The sequence below is a fragment of the Canis lupus genome, chromosome 16 (genome assembly GCF_048164855.1).
Source record: "Canis lupus baileyi chromosome 16, mCanLup2.hap1, whole genome shotgun sequence".
NCBI lineage: Eukaryota > Metazoa > Chordata > Mammalia > Carnivora > Canidae > Canis > Canis lupus.
In genome coordinates this window covers 45,429,867-45,446,814 of record NC_132853.1, presented here as the reverse complement: position 1 = coordinate 45,446,814, position 16,948 = coordinate 45,429,867, and the positions used below count along the sequence as shown (strand labels likewise).

The window sequence follows — 16,948 nt, the reverse complement described above, 5'->3', positions numbered from 1 at the left end:
CGCAGCTGGACGTGGAGGTGAGGAAGACGGTCACTTACCTCATGGGTTTGAACATGGCCTTCCCGAAGTCTGAGAACCTCAGAACCAGCTTAAGGTGGACCCCACTGGGTTTCACGACTGTGAGGGGGAGAAGGGAGAGTTAACGCTGTTTCTGGGCCTATGACCTCAGGGCTTGTAACCTGTGTTCACTCAAAAAAAAAAAAAAAAACCCACTAGATTTCTTCTTTCTGCTCTTATGTAATAAGACCCCAGAGACCAGCATTTGCTTTTGAAGCCGCCAGGGTAAGTCTAGCATGTCAGGCCTTGGAGAGTGTGTCTGGGGGGCTCAAAACAATGCTTTGTCTGCTCTCCTGGGAAAGGGGGAAGTGATGCAGTTTCCCCGAGATAGACACTCACTGAAAACCCCGCAGAATGTTTTCCTAAGAAGAACTGGAGTCTTCCCTGTGTGCTTCTGTGGCACCCCGATGGGTTCTGATTATGCCACCTGTTACATCCCGTTGGACTAATTTATCTCCATCTCTCTCTCTTTTATATTTTATTTATTTATTTAAGAAAGAGAGAGAGAGAGCATGAGCAAGGTCAGAGGCAGAGGGAGAAGGAGCCTCCTGCTGGGCAGGGAGCCCGACGTGGGGCTCGAACCAGAACCCTGGGATCATGCCCTGAGCCGAAGGCAGACGCTCAACCACTGAGCCACCCAGGTGCCCCTCGACGTCTTTCTATTTAGGACTGTATACCTGGGCCGGGACAGGGTTTTGATGGATAAGACACCTGGGCGCACCTACCTCACCCTGCGGTCAGTACTGTCTTCTGATATGTTGTGTTCTGGGTACTTCACCCGCTTTGCCCTGTCCTGGCCTTGCTAGGACCGGGCAAAGTGTTGGGACAACGTCTTACTTACCTTCGTGTTCTATATGATGGCAACTAGCAGGCAGTACTGAACTAAAGCAAAGGGAAGCCCCGGGCCCTAAAACCTTTCCTTTGAACCTTTAACATGTCACGACACAGATGAGAATTTCTATGTGTTCAATATATTGAAGCAAAGAGATGAGGTTACTCATTACCGGGCCAGGGAGCTTGGTGTCCAGGGACCACCATGTCCAATTCATAGCCCCCTGGGAGCTACTATATCTCAGGTCTGTCTTTTTGAGTCTGTTCATCACTTGCCCTGGTGGGTCTCAATTTTGGCTCCATTAGAATCACCTGGAGGGCTTTGCAGTTCTGATGCCTGGACCTCACCTTGTGCCACTGAACCGAGACCCTCTGAGGTAAAGGGCAGTCCTCAGTACTTTTTAGAGCTCTCCAGCGAACTCTAGTGTGTGGCCAGCTTAAGAACTACTGTCCAGGGGCGCCTGGGTGGCTCGGTGGTTGAGCGTCTGCCTTCATGATCCCGGGGATCCTGGGATCGAGTCCCGCATCGGGCTCCCCGCAGGGAGCTGTTTCTCTCTCTGCCTATGTCTGTGCCTCTCTCCCTGTGTGTCTCATGAATAAATAAAAATAAAAATAAAAATAAAATAAAATAAAATAAAATAAAATAAAGTAAAGTAAAGTAAAGTAAAGTAAATAAAATAAAATAAAATAAAATAAAATAAAATAAAATAAAATAAAATAAAATAAAAAAACAACTACTGTCCAGGACAACTGCTTCTTAAACCGATGAATGTACTCTAACCCCTTGAGGATTTGGTTAAAATCCAGATTCTGGTTCGGAAAACCAGAGCAGGGACTGAGATTTTGCATTCCTAATAAGCCCTCCGATGATGTTAATGGTGCAGATGGCCGCACAGGACCATGCACTCTCCAGCGGGGCCCTAGTTACAGCCCCTCCTGAGCGCTTTTTCTTTGGTGTGGGTGGGTGGGTGGAGAGCATGTTGAGGTCTCAGAGATAAGGCAGAGAGAGTCTCGCTCCTTCAACTTCCAGCCAGGACCCCTACGGGATGGACGGTGGGCCCCTCCCGTTGCTGTCAGGCCCTGCGGTTCCCCGGGTGGTGGCGATGAGGGGATAGGACAGACACAGGGCTGGGCCACTTACTCTGGGTACAGTCACATGCCCCGAGCAAAGCCTTCTCGTCCTGACTGTAATCTGGAAAGGAAGAGAAAGGCCGTGAGAACGCCCAGCCTTGCTCCTGGGAGAGCCCATCACCCAGGGCCCTTGACTCTGGTTTAGACCACAGAGTGGGAGGTGGTGAGGAAGCGGGGGACCCTTGCCCATTCAACGGGGGATGGCTTGGGGCCCCAACTGCCTGCGGCCTCCATCCTGCTCCATCCCAGGCCCTACATCCTCTGGCCCTTCAGTGGATGCCCCTGCAGCGGTGAGTGACTGATGCTAGATTGGTCCCTGTTGGGGACTAGATTGTTAGAGCACTTGAGAGCACAGACCTGGGGCAGGGGGGCTATGTTTGAATCCCAGCACCACCGCTGTGTCTTTGGCCAAGTTGCTTCACCTCTCTGAGTCTCAGTTTCCCCACCTGTAACATGGCCATGATAATGTCCACGTTGTCTCGTCGCTGTATGAAAGAGGGTTGTCAGGTTCCAAAGAAGCGCTCAGTCAATGGTAGCAACCCCCATTCTTTAAGTGTTCAGAAACACTTTTTCTTACAGCTCTCTGATGGGGTCGTGATGAAATTAAAATGGTAACATCTCATGCAAAGGGGAAAAGATCAATGTCTATGTTTTTCTTTTTCTTATCCTATCAAGTGTCAGAGCCAACCCTTTAACATTTTACGCTACAGCCCAGTCTGAATTGGTTTATGCAGCCTCCCCGGGAGAAGGTCAATGCATCCCACCTGAGCCTGTGCATCTCACCAGCACTGATGGTAGGAAAGCGCCTCATGTCCTGGAGGAGTTGGCTGACGACAGGACTGGATCGGGAGTACAGCCCACGGCGGCTGATCCCCAGGTGGAACTGGACCCAGCTGGCCTCCTGTCGGAGCTGCAGGGGAGCGTCCAGGGAGGTGAGGTTGAGCTGCTCTTTGTACATCTTGTGTCGTCTGCAAGAGCAGGGAAAGTTTGCTTTGTTTTGTTTCAGTCAGGGCTATAAGAAATGCAAAGACATGGGGCGCCTGGGTGGCTCAGTGGTTGAGCATCTGCCTTCAGCTCAGGCCGTGATCCCAGGGTCCTGGGTTCGAGTCCTGTATCAGGCTCCCCGCAGGGAGCCTGCTTCTCCCTCTGCCTATGCCTCTGCCTCTCTCTGTGTGTCTCTCATGAATAAATAAAATCTTAAAAAAAAAAAAGAAATGCAAAGACTTGTCAAAGTGCGTTGTCTGGACTCTACTCATTCTTTCATTCATTCAACAACAGTAGGGAAGCATCTCCTTTGTATGTGGCTTTATGCTGAGTTTAGGATACCATGGGGGGGCAAAAAGGCACATGCCTTCCTGGCCCTCAGAGGGCTTATAATCCAGTGAGTGCAACAGGCACCCTGGTTACACAATGCCACACACAAATACACAAATACCTAACTACAAACCATGACAAATATGAGATGGTTAAGAGTAAAATTAGGGACCTCATATAATCTGGGATCTTAGGAAGGTGTCCTGGATCTCTTTGTGCACTTTTCAATGAAAAAGTCTATATGTGATATTCCCCACTATTTTCTGACCTACAGAAGTAAGCAGATGGGGGACAGAAAGAAGGTCCCTGGTGAGGAGGAAATGAATAGAGAATGAGGATCTCTTCAGCAGGGCTGGAATCTAAGTAGATGAAGCAATAAGTCATATAGGAAAAGAAGAATCCATTAGCCACTTACTGTTTGTTCCGCTCAAGAGCCTTTTCTGCCAGGGTCAAGGAAGAAAGTAATAAAACAACGCCAATGCCAGATAGGGCCTAAGAGTCTAGTTTAGGAGACAAGTTGTATGTCTATGAAATCATCAGAGCAAAATTCAAAGCAGTTGTAAATTGACTGCTAGATAGGTGGTTCAGACTAAAACACCCCAATATTTTGGAGAAGGGAAAGATGCTTACATGATGAGGTGGTCAGATGGAGACCACTGTGGAGGAAGGTGGGCTTCAGCAGGATCCGAGAGAATGGATGGTGTTCGGATTGAATGGCGTATTACATGGGTGCTCCTGGGTTAGGGATAATATGAGTGGTAGGAGAGGCTGGCAGGGGACAGTTGTATCTGAGGATCAGAGAGGCAGGTTGAGTAAGTAGGTGGTTAAGTGAAGAGATGGAGGCCTCCAGTTAGAAGGTAGAGGAAGTGAGCACGATGTCGTCTGGTGAGGTAAAGCTGGCAGTGGAGGCAGGTGGGATTATGGGGGCAGGGAATGGGTGTTCCTATATATTTTTCAAACTGGTACCATACCTCTGAGGTCTGTGATGGGGTGGGGGTGGGGGTGGGTTTTTTTTTGCTGAAATTTTTGAATTCTGAATCCATCACTTTGAATTCTGTTAAGAATAAAAGTATTTAGTAATACAACTGAGTCAACATTGACTCATTGTTTTGTAAACATTTAATTATATATGAATTTATTTTGATTTGGGAGTCTTCATTTTCGAGCCAATACATTTTCTTTGTTCGGGTCTTGGAGCACTTGAAAAGCTTTTGTGTATTTTAGGCACGGCGTCCACATTGCTAATGGATAAAGAACCCTGACCTACTGGCTTAGTCCAGGCTGCCCACACCAAACACCACTGGCCAGGGAGCTTCCACAGTAGCCATTTATCCTCTCACACTTCTGAGGGCCTGCAGTCCGAGATCAAAGTGTGGCTGGGTTTGGTCTCTCCTGGGGCCTCCCTCTAGGGCTTGCAGAAGGCTGTCTTCATTCTTGCCTCCTCATGTGGTCTTTTCTCTGGTATCTCTTCCTCTTCTTATAAGGACACCTGTCTGGGACACCTGGGTGGCTCAGCGGTTGAATGTCTGCCTTTGACTCAGGTCATGATCCTGGGGTCCTGGGATTGAGTCCCATATTGGGATCTATGTAGGGAGCCTGCTTCTCCCTCTCTCTGCCCCCCCCCGTCCCTCATGAATAAATAAATAAAATATGTAAAAAATATATAAGGATGCCCGTCTTATTGAGTTAGGACCCACTCTATATAGGACTCTTGGGGGGACAAAAATCAGGCCAGAGCTCCCCCACAAGCTTTGCTCTCATCACCAAGAAGGTCCACTTCAGAAGACTTTCCTCAATGCAGTCCAGGGGGTCAGGAGGGAGGAGGGGGGTGGGATGGCAAGGCAACTGTACAGCGCTGGGACTTCCTACTTAAACACACTTCCACCCATCTGTGGGATTTGATCAGACTCATTGCTGTCAGCTAGGGCTACATACTCCCATTTTTTCTCTAGTCAGCTTCTTCTGGGGGCTAAGGGAAGTACTGGGCAGCAGCATATGTATATTAGTCTGCTCTAGCTGCCATAACAACACTACAGGCCGGGGGTGCTCAAACAATAGGCATGATTTCTTGTAGTTCTGCAGGCTGGGAGACCCAAGATCAAGGTGTAGGCAGATTCAGTTACTGATGAGGGTTTATTTCTGGGCCTGTGGATGGCCACCTTCTCACTAGGACCTCACATAGAGAGAGAGGAAGCTCTCTTCCTTCTCTTACAAGGATAGTCATCCCATCATGGATCCCTACCTTCATGACCTCATCTAAACCTATTTATTTTCCAAAGATACCCCCTCACCTCCAAATACCATCACATTGGAAGTTAGGGCTTTTGACATATGGATTTGGTGGTGGTGGTGGGGGGAAGGGAGCCTCATAAATATTCAGTCCATAAAAATATGAGCCTATTTTTCCACCCTGAACTCATCTGGAGAGAAAACACTTACTTAACATGCAAGGGAGAGCACACTCCCCATCTAAAGGGGACAGCTGCTATTAAGTTTCAGCTAACAGTAGTCATGCCTTGTCATTGCTCATTCATTTATTCATTCATCAAATATTTGTTGACTGCTAGACACTGATCTACATCCTGGAGCTAGGGATGTGTACAAAACAAAGTCTATGTTGTCATGAAACTTACATTTCCCAGGAAATCATTTATTCTGGGTTTTGAAGAGAAGTTAGAAATCTAGATTTTGATCAGAGTGAGAACCTCCTTTATTTTTTTTAAAGATTTAATTTTTTAAGGATTTTTAAAAGATCTTATTCAGTCATTTGAGAGAGAGAGAGAAAGAGAGAGCACAGGAGCGAGGGGGGAGAGGCAGAGGGAGAAAGAGAAGCAATCTCCCTGCCAAGAAGGGAACACAATGTAGCGCTAGCTCCCAGGATGCCAAGATCATGACCTGAGCCGAAGGCAGACGCTGACCATCTGAGCCACCAGGGAACCCCCAGAATCTCCTTTTTAAACACATTGACTTACTGGGTATACATACGAAGGAAATGAAACCAGTACCTTGAAGAGATACCTGCACCCCCATGTCCATTACGGTCCTATTCACAACAGACATGGAAGGGACCTACATGTCTGCCAATGGATGAATGGATAAAGAAAATGTGGTACAGATACGCAATGGAATATTATTCAGCCTTAACAAAGAAGAAAATCCTGCCACGTCAACATCGTGAACCTGAACCTGGAGTTCAGGTTCATCGTGAATGAACCATTATGCTACGTGAAATAAGCCAGACACACACAGAAAGGCAGATACTATATGATCTCACTCACCTATGGAATCTAAAATAGTCCAGCTCAAAGCACTGGAGAGTAGAATGGTGGTTGCCAGGGGCTGAGAGGAAGGGGAAATGGGTAGCTGTTGGCCAAAGGGTACCAAGTTTCAGTTATGCACGATGAATATATTCTGGAGATCTAATATACAGTAGTCTATTTTTAAAAAGATTTTATTTATTTATTCATGAGAGACACAGAGAGGCAGAGACATAGGCAGAGGGAGAAGTAAGCTCCATGCAGGGAGCCTGATGGGGGCCTCGATCCTGGGTCTCCAGGATCACACCCTGGGCTGAAGGAAGATGCTCAACCACTGAGCCACCCAGGTGTCCCTACAGGAGTGTATTTAATTGTAGAGTTAACAATACCTTATTGTATGCTTGAAATATGCTAAGAAAATAGATTTTTAGTGTTCTCTCTACACACACACAGGGTAACTATGTAAGGGGATGGATACGTTAATTAGTGTAATAGTGGTGAATTATTTCACGATGTATGAAAATACTAGGTATATCAAAATATTAAGTTGTACACCTTACAGACCTACAGCTTTTGTCAATTGTACCCCAATAAAGCTAGATCAACAGTGACAACCACAACAAAATAGCAACCCGTTCGTGTTCAGGGCCCTGTGCTGTTAAAGCAGATGAGCATTCGATCTGAGTCAATGCAGGGTAATTTTAAGACACACATAGCTCTGGGGAAGTCCATGTGCAGAGGAGACAAGGCAAGGCAAGGGAACTCTTATTTTAAGACTTCGGTCTCCAAGAGCAGAAGAGGGAAAGACGGCTGAGACCTCTCTCCCAAGTCAGCGAGCCCGTGGCGGCTGTCCAGCCTGGGGCGGGGGAGGATTGGAGCCACTGGTGTCATTCTTTAAGACTGGGGCCATTGGTGTTAAACTGCTTTTATGAAAATCAGGCGAAAGGACAAATTGTTGACCAGGTCTGAGGCCTCCTGCCAACTTTTCCTTATGTTATTAACATTTATTTTTATATTAACAACTAGTCGGGCCAGGCTCTCCTTCCCCAGCCTACTTTTTGAGGCCTAAAGCTAAGTGACTGCTAACCTCTCCTGGGAGTCTGATGGAAAGATTGCCCAGTCCCGAGCTAAGCCAGTCACCCTGAACTAGAGCAGCGCCCAAAGCAAGTTAGGAGGAAAAAGAGACATTCTGGCGAGCTGGGTTTGGGCAGCAGGGGGAGGGGTGAGGGTGGGGTTTTCCTAAGTGGCTCTCTGAGCTGATGAGTTCCAGCAGCATCCAAAGGAAAAAAAAAAAAAAAAAAAAAAAACCACATGTGGTGAATTGAGTATAACTTCTGGACGGGGACAAATGGCTCTTTAAGGCATTCTCATTTGCCTCTAGGTGGGGACACATGGCTCTCTGGCCTGCTGTTCTGCCCTTGTGGGAGCCTGCCAGCGTTTCTACCTTGGGGACAGAGGGTGGGGACGGGAAAGAAAAGGTATCAGGTATCTTTCCTACTGCATAATTCATTTCTTGTCAGAAACTTTGCTTGGGTGCCTTTGGGGACAACCAGCAGGGTGTGCTAGAGCTGGCTTGGATGGAGAGCTTGGAACTGGCGGTGATGGGAGATTGGACACCATGGCAATTGGCAGATGTTACAAATCAAGGTTTTTTTTTTTTTCCTCCCAAAAGGAGAGCTGGTTTTGTAGCACACCACTGGCCTGTGCTCTGATTATGGCTGTGTGTGCGCAAGTATAATTGTGTGTGCGCAAGTATAATTGTGTGTGTGCAAGTATAAAGTGGTGAACACAGAATTTACCTGCTTTCTTTCCTGAAAGACAAAAAGAGTTTTCTAAAAGAGCAGCTCAGTATGTCAACCATATATACTACTGTGTGGTTACAAAGATGTGTGTGTCTGTGTGTGTGTGTGTGTGTGTGTGTACATATACATATCTTGTTTGAGTACCTGGATGCAAGCTGCCATGCATGGATTTCATGGTCATCTGAATGGAACAAGTCCTCTTCCTCTAGCTGGTTTGGGTTGAATTTCCACCACTTGCCCTTTGAAAGCTATAGTTCCTGGTCCTAGTGTTGCATGTTTGCTCCGGCTTTGGGAGATGGGGTCTGGTTCCCCCCCTTATGCTGCACAGACACACTCTGGAGGGACAGGGCCTGGCCATCTAACCCTCAGGTTCCAATCAGGACTCTCAAATTCATTCCTCATGCCCACAATTATTAGGGATTTTTTTTTACTGTACTAGTACTTTTTTTTTTACTGTAAACAAAACCACTTCCCTAATCCTATCTTACACGTGGACAATGTAGTAAGTGCCTTTCTCAATAATCTTTATTACTCAATGCCTAATTAAACCCTTGCTTCACCGCCAGACTCAGTTAGAGTTATTGGTTTGCTTAGTTGGTTATTTTCGAGATAACCTTAAATCTCTTCCTTATGAGGCTTCCAAGACGTACGGTCCACCGTGATGGAAATCTTCAGCTACAGAACTCCTCCAAGCACCATCTTCAATGCCCCCATCTCCAGCCTGAACATTTCCTTGATGTTCCCAAGTAAAGAAGAAACAAAAGGAAAAGAGGAGGCCTGTTTGGGGTGACAGTACCGACAATGGCGAAAGTCTCCTCTGGCTGGAATGAGGTGAGTGTGTCACAGGAGGCACGGTGCGTTAATAATTAATCGGCACAGTGAAGTAGACCAAGAGCTAATCACCAGTGCAATCACAGAAAAAGGACACAGAGTTTGTGTCACAAAGACCTGGTTCTGCTTCTTACCCGCAGAGTGAGTCACCTTGAGGACTGGGCTAGGTGCCATTGCCATGCACGCAGTACCCTCTGTTGAGCCTACATGGGATACATAGTCTCATGCCCAACTCGCAAATGAGAAGACTGAGAACAGGGCATGGCCTTAAAAATAAGTAGATTAAGCCCTCTGAGCCTCAGTTTACCGTTGTGGAAAATGGGCATACTGCCCATCTACCTCACTGTGTCCTAAGAATTAAGTGTAGTAAAAAAAAAAATTAAAAAAAAAAGAATTAAGTGTAGTAATATCCAGCCACAGAGAAGGCATCCAAGAATGGCTGCTGCTTTTAATTATTATTATTACTGTTCATAACGACTGGAGATCCAGCGAGAACGTTTTCAGAAAGAGGGTTGTAGTGGGTAAATAGAAACAACCGGCTTTGCAAGCTGGAGTGGAGTCCTTGGAACATGCCACGAGCAAGGAAATGACATCTAGGTCATCTGTTGCATTAGACACCGCCATGCGCATGCTTTGGCTCATCTTCAAGGTCAGGGATCTTCCCCGGGACCTCAGAATTCCTCTGTGACTTGACTCTTGATGTGCATACGAAGCACTAGCCAAGGTGCCTTCGAGGCACTGGGGAGGGATGCCATGTTCCATCTTTTGAGTGTTCAGGCAGGTCTGGCTAGGTGGGAGCCTGGGTCCTCCTTTGCTTCCTGGCAGATGGAGAGGTGCCAACCTCCCCTGTTCCTCCTGAGATCCTGAGGGCACAGCCACCGGGGTGCGGTATTAATTAGCCAGGTGCTGTGAGCCCGTCAGGTAGGGAGGGGAGACAGCTGTGACTCAGGGCTCAGGGAAGATCTGGAAGGTTCTCAGCAGCTTGGGTGAACTCCCCACACTCCCTATCACTGATCTCATGGCTTCAGGTCTGAAAAAAAATTCCTCCCTGGTGCATAAATTTCCTTGTCTGGGGGAAATACAAAAACCAGAATTCACCACCTCTGCCCCTAAACAAGGCCTAGATGCTTCTATTATATTCAGAGAGTCCCTGTGGGTGGGGGTCAGGTCCTTTTGGAATAATGTTGGCACCGGGCCATGCAAATATGCACACAGCAGTGCTCTCCTCTGCTGGCTACTCAAGTGGAGAGGCCAGGGCAGCATCGGAAGGGGAAGGTGAGGCCACGGCCTTGCCAAGCAGCAAGCTCCGTGTCCCAAAGTTACCAGTGGCTTAAACTCAGACATCTGACTCCTTTCCCCTCCAGTTTATTTCTAAAACCAGTAGTATTGCCTCCATGACCTCTAAAATTTCCCTTTTATTCCTGCTGCCTCGTCAGCTGGGCCTTCACTTCTGACCTAGACCCTGGGATATCCTCTTCCCTGGTACTCATAACTCGGTCTCCCCCCTCTGCCCTCCTGGCCTCCCTCACAGCCAGAGGGACTCTCAAGCACAGCCTCAAGTGTGTGTCTCCCTACAAAATCCTCACTAGGTCCTCACTGCCCACAAAATCCAGTCCCAAACCCTCGCTCTAGCATTCCTCAATGTGGCCTCCCCAGCCTTGCAGGCCAAACTCCATGGAGCTTCCTCTCTGAAGCTTTTCCAGTCCAACCACCGGATATGCTCTTTCTTCCTCGTACCCACACATCTCCATACAGCTCCCATTTCTTCCGTCGCTCTAGCCATCTTCTGAGTTAATAGTGATTTAGACACATTTCTCATTCTTTTCTAGCACATCGAGGTCAGGGACAATGTCTTGTTCATCTTCGTTCCCCTTCCAAAACCCGACACAGCCCCTTGCACATGGAAGGCACTCAACATTTATTCTTGAAAGAAGTCGGAAGCTCTCAACTAGCACCAATACGTGCTATGGCTCAAGTGTATCTTTGGTATTAATGTGCTGCAAAATATTTCAGGGATTTGACGGTCTATAATTCAAAATGAATCTGGTCTTTCCCAGATTATTTTGCCTCAATTGTCCCAAAGAAAACTTTCTAAGTAAAGAACTCCCCAGGAGTGAGGGAATGACATGCAAGAGTCGGAGAGGGTAACTAGCAGAAAGATTCGTGAGGATGGGCCCCCTTTCTCTGAGTTTAAACATCCCAGCATCATACATACCCAAGACCTACCATAGGTAGTAGGGATATCTCTTATAGATATATCATAGTTTTTAGTTGCACTGTGCCAAACGAACTTCCAAATAAATTTTTAAAAGATTTTATTTATTTATCAGAAGGGGAGAGAGAGAGAGAGAGAGAGAGAGAGAGAGAGAGAGAGAACGAATCTCAAGCAGACTCCACACTGAGCATGAAGCCCAATGTGGGGCTCGATCCCAGGACCCCAAGATCATGACTTGAGCCAAAATCAAGAGTCGGATGCTTAACCGACTGAGCCACTCAGGCGGCCCCTTCCCAATAATTTAATGCAAAATCATTTTGAAAGTCCTGGAGAAAGCACATTTCTTTTGATGGGTGGTTTAAAATGCTGATTGTCCAGAAGAATATTTAAAAAAAAATTCAATGTCCCAAGACATAAACATGAATGAGTAGCACAAATAATGTTTTTCTGGTCTTTGGAATTTTAGGGAGCTTGCTAGGTTTTGCTCCAACCTTTCTGGTCTCTTGATCTGTTTCCCATTCAGCCTTCCTTGATTTACCATGAAATGCTAGAATTCCTGAAGGCTCTGTTCCGGCTCTCTCTCTCTAGCCCCACCTTTGATATGATTGCATCCATACCCGTAGCTTCACTTGCCACTTCAAGTGAATTCAAACCTCCAGCCCTTTGAGCTGGAGACCCATATAAGCTGTAGCTGCTTGCTTCTATAAAGGACCAGACAGCAAATATTTTAGCCTATGCAGGCCGAGATCATCTCTGTCTCAACTGCACAGTTCTCCCACTGTGGTATGAAAGGAACCTTAGACAAAACAAATGAATGGGTAAAGCTGCCTTCTAATACTTGCTCTACTTACAAAAACAGGTGATCATGGGCCAGATCAGGTCTGCAGGGTGTAGTTGCCAAGCTTTGTTTTAAAAGCATCTGCAGTCAGGGGCACCTGCGTGGCACAGTCAGTGGTTGAGTGTCTGCCTTTGGCTCAGGTCGTGATTCCAGGGTCCTGGGATCAAATCCTGCATCAGGGTCTCCGTAGGGAGCCTGCTTCTCCCTCTGCCTATGTCTCTGCCTCTCTCCCTGGGTCTCTCATGAATAAATAAATAAAATCTTTTAAAAAAATAAAATAGAAGCATCTTCAGTCAACAAGTTCAAACCAAACTCATGCTCTTGCCTCCAATCTGGGGGACTCAACTGTGGTTTCTGGCCACTGAAGGTCACCTGTGGTTTCTTCTCCCTGAAGCTGACCCTGGGCTTTGGGTTAAGGAGCAAACTATATGCTAAGAGAAGCCAGAGAAGGTGTGTGGGAAGCAAGATGGGGAAGGAAGAAGCCAGACAAAGGTGCAATTTTAGATGAGGTCCTCTCAATCAGTCTGATCCTTGGGAGATGAGGTGGGCTCTGCAACTTGTTACATCTAGAAGTTTGTCCTCCATGGGGAGTCTGCTTGAGGTTCTCTCTCTCCCTCTCCCTCTGCCCATCCCTCTGCTCTCTCTGTCTCTTTCTCTTTAAAATAAATAAATATTAAAAAAAATATATTGGCAGGATTGCAGCCTCTGAAGGCTCAAGGGATGAAGGCTTCCTGTTTCTTCCAGCTGGTGGTGGCTCCAGGCATTCCTTGGCCTGTGGCTACATCACTCTAATCTCTGTGGTCACGTGGTCTCCTCCTCTTCTCTCTTCAAGGACACTTGTGACAGCATGTTGGGCTCATCCAGATAATCCAGGATTATCTCCTCATCTCAGGATCCTTAACTTAATCATATCTTTGCAAAGACCTTTTTTTTTCTGAATAAGGAAGCAAACAAAGATTCCAGGGATTTGATGTGGACATCTTTGGGGAGCTATTTGCTTGTAACCTAATGCAAAGAGTAAAACTCCCAGGGACTTCTGGCCCCTCCTAAGGGTGAGGCCGGTAGCAAAGCGTACAGAGCTGGAGGATGGGTGTAAAGCTGGCAGGGAACCAGCTGTGTGGATTACACAGCTGTCCTTCTGGCTAAGCCAGAATTCTAGGAGTCATTCTAGAAATTTCCCTCTCCTTCCCCACAGTGTCCAAAATGCTGATACGTGTTTTTTAGATGTGGCAGGTAGGCATTTCCTCTGGTTTCCACTACAATAAATAATAGGCTCATAAAACCCATGACCTAGAACGGGGAATTTCTGTTGTTCATGAGGACCATGGCTTACTTTTTCATTGTTGGGCTTACTAAAGAATCTCGAAGTCTTTATAATTAGAAAGAAAAAAGTAAAGAGCTCCTGAAATCAAAATGATTGTTTTTCAAAATGCAAAGCTCATCCTGCCAGCCTCCTGCCCAGGAGCATTCTGCATCTCCCTATTGGGGTTCAGTGACCTTCTTTATCATTGCTCAAGGCCTGTGTTTGGTCAGTGTGATAGCTACAAGCCATACGTGGCTATTTAAATTTAAACTAAAATTAAATAAAATCAAACATTTGGTTCCTTGGTCGCATTTCAACTGCCCAGTAGCCACATGTGACTAGTGGCTACTCTTTTGGACGGTGCGGATCATAGAACGTTTTCATTATTATGGAGAGTTTTATGGGATGACATTGGTCTCAAGCCATGCTTCTCTACTCCAGCCACGAAGTTACTGATCTGTCCCACCGCAGAGACTTGGAACATACTATTTCCTCTGTCTGGGGTGCTCGTTCATTCCCTCTTTGCCTAAATCCTTCTCATCTGGCCTCCAGCTCAAGCCTTACTTCATTGAAAGTCTGCATTGACCCTAGATGGGTCCTACGTCCCCACCTTTGTGTTCCATTGCACTATGTTACGTCTTTTCCTTCGCTCAAGCCACTCTTAAAATCCCACGCATGCTTGTGTTTATCAACCCCATGCACTGCAAAGGTAGAGTCTTCTTTTGTTTCCTTCTTGACACTAGATCCTTAGCCTTTGGCACGTAAGAGGTGCTTAAGAAATATGTGTGGAGTGAGTGAAAGTGCTCTTTAGCTCACTCACAGCAGATGCACAGCTCTGAAAGAACTACCTACTGTATTTTTCTGGAAAGACAGTTAATAGAAATCACAAACTTACTCAAGAGAAGCTGATTTGCATGCTTTTTAAGATATCATATGTTTGCTATAATATTAAAATCTCCAGACATCCTACCTGCCATCCTTTCTTCTTAATAATTGTGTCATCTTTCAAATTCCCTGGTTCTCCAGCGTCAGGACAGAATGAGCTGATCTTGGGAAATAACCTTTGTCCTTTCTGCTGAAATAATAAGTCTCCCTTTGGCATCCGAACTACAATTCCCTTCCAAAAGCAATGCAACGATGCCAAGCCCTCTTCAGCATAGCTATTTCGATTGTGCACCACAGAATTTATATTTTGCTAAATTCGGTGGTTATGAAGCTCTTATGAGAAATGACACTCCTTCTGCTTTGAAAGCTCACACTGAAGTCCCCTGCAGAGGAATTTGGTGATAATCCATTAATTATTTTCTAACTACTTGAATCCCTGTTCATTTCCTGGAGCTGTTCATTCCTGAGAAATTCTAGAAGGTGCTGTGCCAGGTGCAGAGGTCTCACGGGGCTTCCCCCGCTCCATCGCCTAGGCTAGGATGGATGATTTTTGGCAGTTTGTGGAGCACTGGCCATCTGCACCCAGGATCCTGAACAGAGGGAGGAGGTGGGAAATGGGGCTATCAGGCACTCAGGCAAAATTCTTTCTGTTGGAAACTCAGTATAGGGGTCATTATGCCACAGTATCTGAAGGGAGACAGAGCAAGAGTGAAATATTTCAGAGTCAAGTGTTTTCCCAACTAAGCTCTGCGTTTCTCAAGGGGAAGGATCCGCCTTGGATTTCTTTTGCTTCCGCCTCAGTATTTGGCAAAGTGCTGTGCACACAGCAAGTGCTCTATAAATAATGATTCCAAGATGTCTGAACAAGTTTCCTGCTGCAAAGATGCCATCGGGTTCCAAAACACTAGTATCAAGACTTGGTAAGGGGATCTCTTGAACCTGGGAATTGCACTAGATTTTGATCTCTGTTAGGATGGAACTTAGGGGATTGGTTTTCTTCATTTTATGAATTTCCAAAAGCACTCTGCTAGGAAGAAAATTTAAAAAGCATTACAGTGAGTCTCTGTGGGACTTGGCTTTCCATTTAAATCTGTGCACCTGCTTGATCCATATGTCTCTTTCAGTATTCTTATCCTTGACATTGGTCTTAGAAAGAACATTTATTCAGAATTGTTCATTGTGGTGGTAATGAGTTTGGAAAAATGCTCCTTTCGATTGTTCTATATCTCCTGTGACCAAGAAGGATCCAGGTTTACTGGGGCCTGACACACATTTGGAGGACCATTTTAAAGAAAAAGTGCAAAATTATGAGTACAAAATTAGGCACTAGGGTGGCTATTTAGAATGAGAAGAGATATCAACAAATTAAGAGTGCCTTGAAGATTTAGATCCCTTTCTTCTGAGATTCCATATTTATCTAGAAATAGGTCTTGACTGCAACCTGGCTCCATCTCTAACTAGCTTTTCTCCCCACCCCATGGCTCCCAGTACCCCCAGAGGAAGTCGGGGAGCCTGGGCTGATGCTTTATCAGCATCATGGTAAATCTGCCTTGGACCGGCAAGTACGCAATTCATAACCCAGGAATATTTAAGTAGCACCTAGCATGTCACTTTCAAGCACTATTGGACCTTCTCGATTCTCTTAACCAGTAGCTGAGTATGAGAAGGTCAGAACAATAGCATCAAGCAGAAGTGATTGAGGCCAAGAAGGATAGGAGCTTTTGGAAATAGCTTTTCTTTTTTAAGGATTTTATTTTTTTATTTGAGAGAGAATGAGAGAGAGCACAAGTAGAGGGGAGGGGCAGAGGGAGAGGGAGAAGCAGACTCCCCACTGAGCAGGAAGCCTGATGCAAGGCTTGATTCCAGGACTCCGGGATCATGACCTGAGCCCAAGGCAGCTGCTTAACCAACTGAGCCACTCAGGCGCCTCTGGAAATAGCTCTTCTGTTCACCATTCGGATGGAATTTATTTCTGAGACCCAAGCATTGAGCTCCTGCTGGTGGCATGTGCTCACTATAGAATTACGTAGAATGACCAGCTTTCAGCAGACTGCTTGACTCACCATCAAAAGCCTATGGCTCATCATATGCAGGTCACGGGCTGCTGACTGATGTCTCCCTGCTGCTCTGTCCCACGGGTTCAAAGGGCATATTCCCCATTTCTTCCTTTTCTACTCATCTGCCTCCTCATCCATTCATCTCTGTACCCTCGAGGCCAAGAGAAGCCCACAGAAGCTGTGATGCAATAGTAGTGACCTGGAGCAGCAGACCTCAAAGTGACTTCCCTGACTGCTCCTCGTTTCCTTGTTTCATTTCCCAAGATAGAAATGCACTCACCCACCCCCGCCCCACCCCCGCCCCAGAGTCTGTCTTTCAGCTCTGAAGGAATATCTGCTTCAGTTAGTTCATGGATCAAGCTTGATTTTAGGGGTAGGTGACAGGTGGTGATGCTGCCGTGTCTGTAAATGAATGATGAGCTTGCAA

At 46.3% G+C, this 16,948-nt stretch overlaps 1 protein-coding gene across 2 annotated transcripts in view; it reads right to left on the bottom strand.

Annotated features, from left to right (window-relative positions):
- Positions 1–16,948, bottom strand: part of FAM20A (FAM20A golgi associated secretory pathway pseudokinase) — a 49,082-nt gene that overhangs the window by 8,455 nt on the left and 23,679 nt on the right. For both annotated transcript variants that reach the window (XM_072781029.1, XM_072781030.1), the window contains 3 exons: positions 2,803–2,987; positions 2,030–2,080; positions 39–117 (listed from right to left, as the gene is read on the bottom strand). In XM_072781029.1, the coding sequence (XP_072637130.1) occupies positions 39–117; positions 2,030–2,080; positions 2,803–2,987 (315 nt within the window). The remainder of the gene's footprint in view (positions 1–38; positions 118–2,029; positions 2,081–2,802; positions 2,988–16,948) is intronic.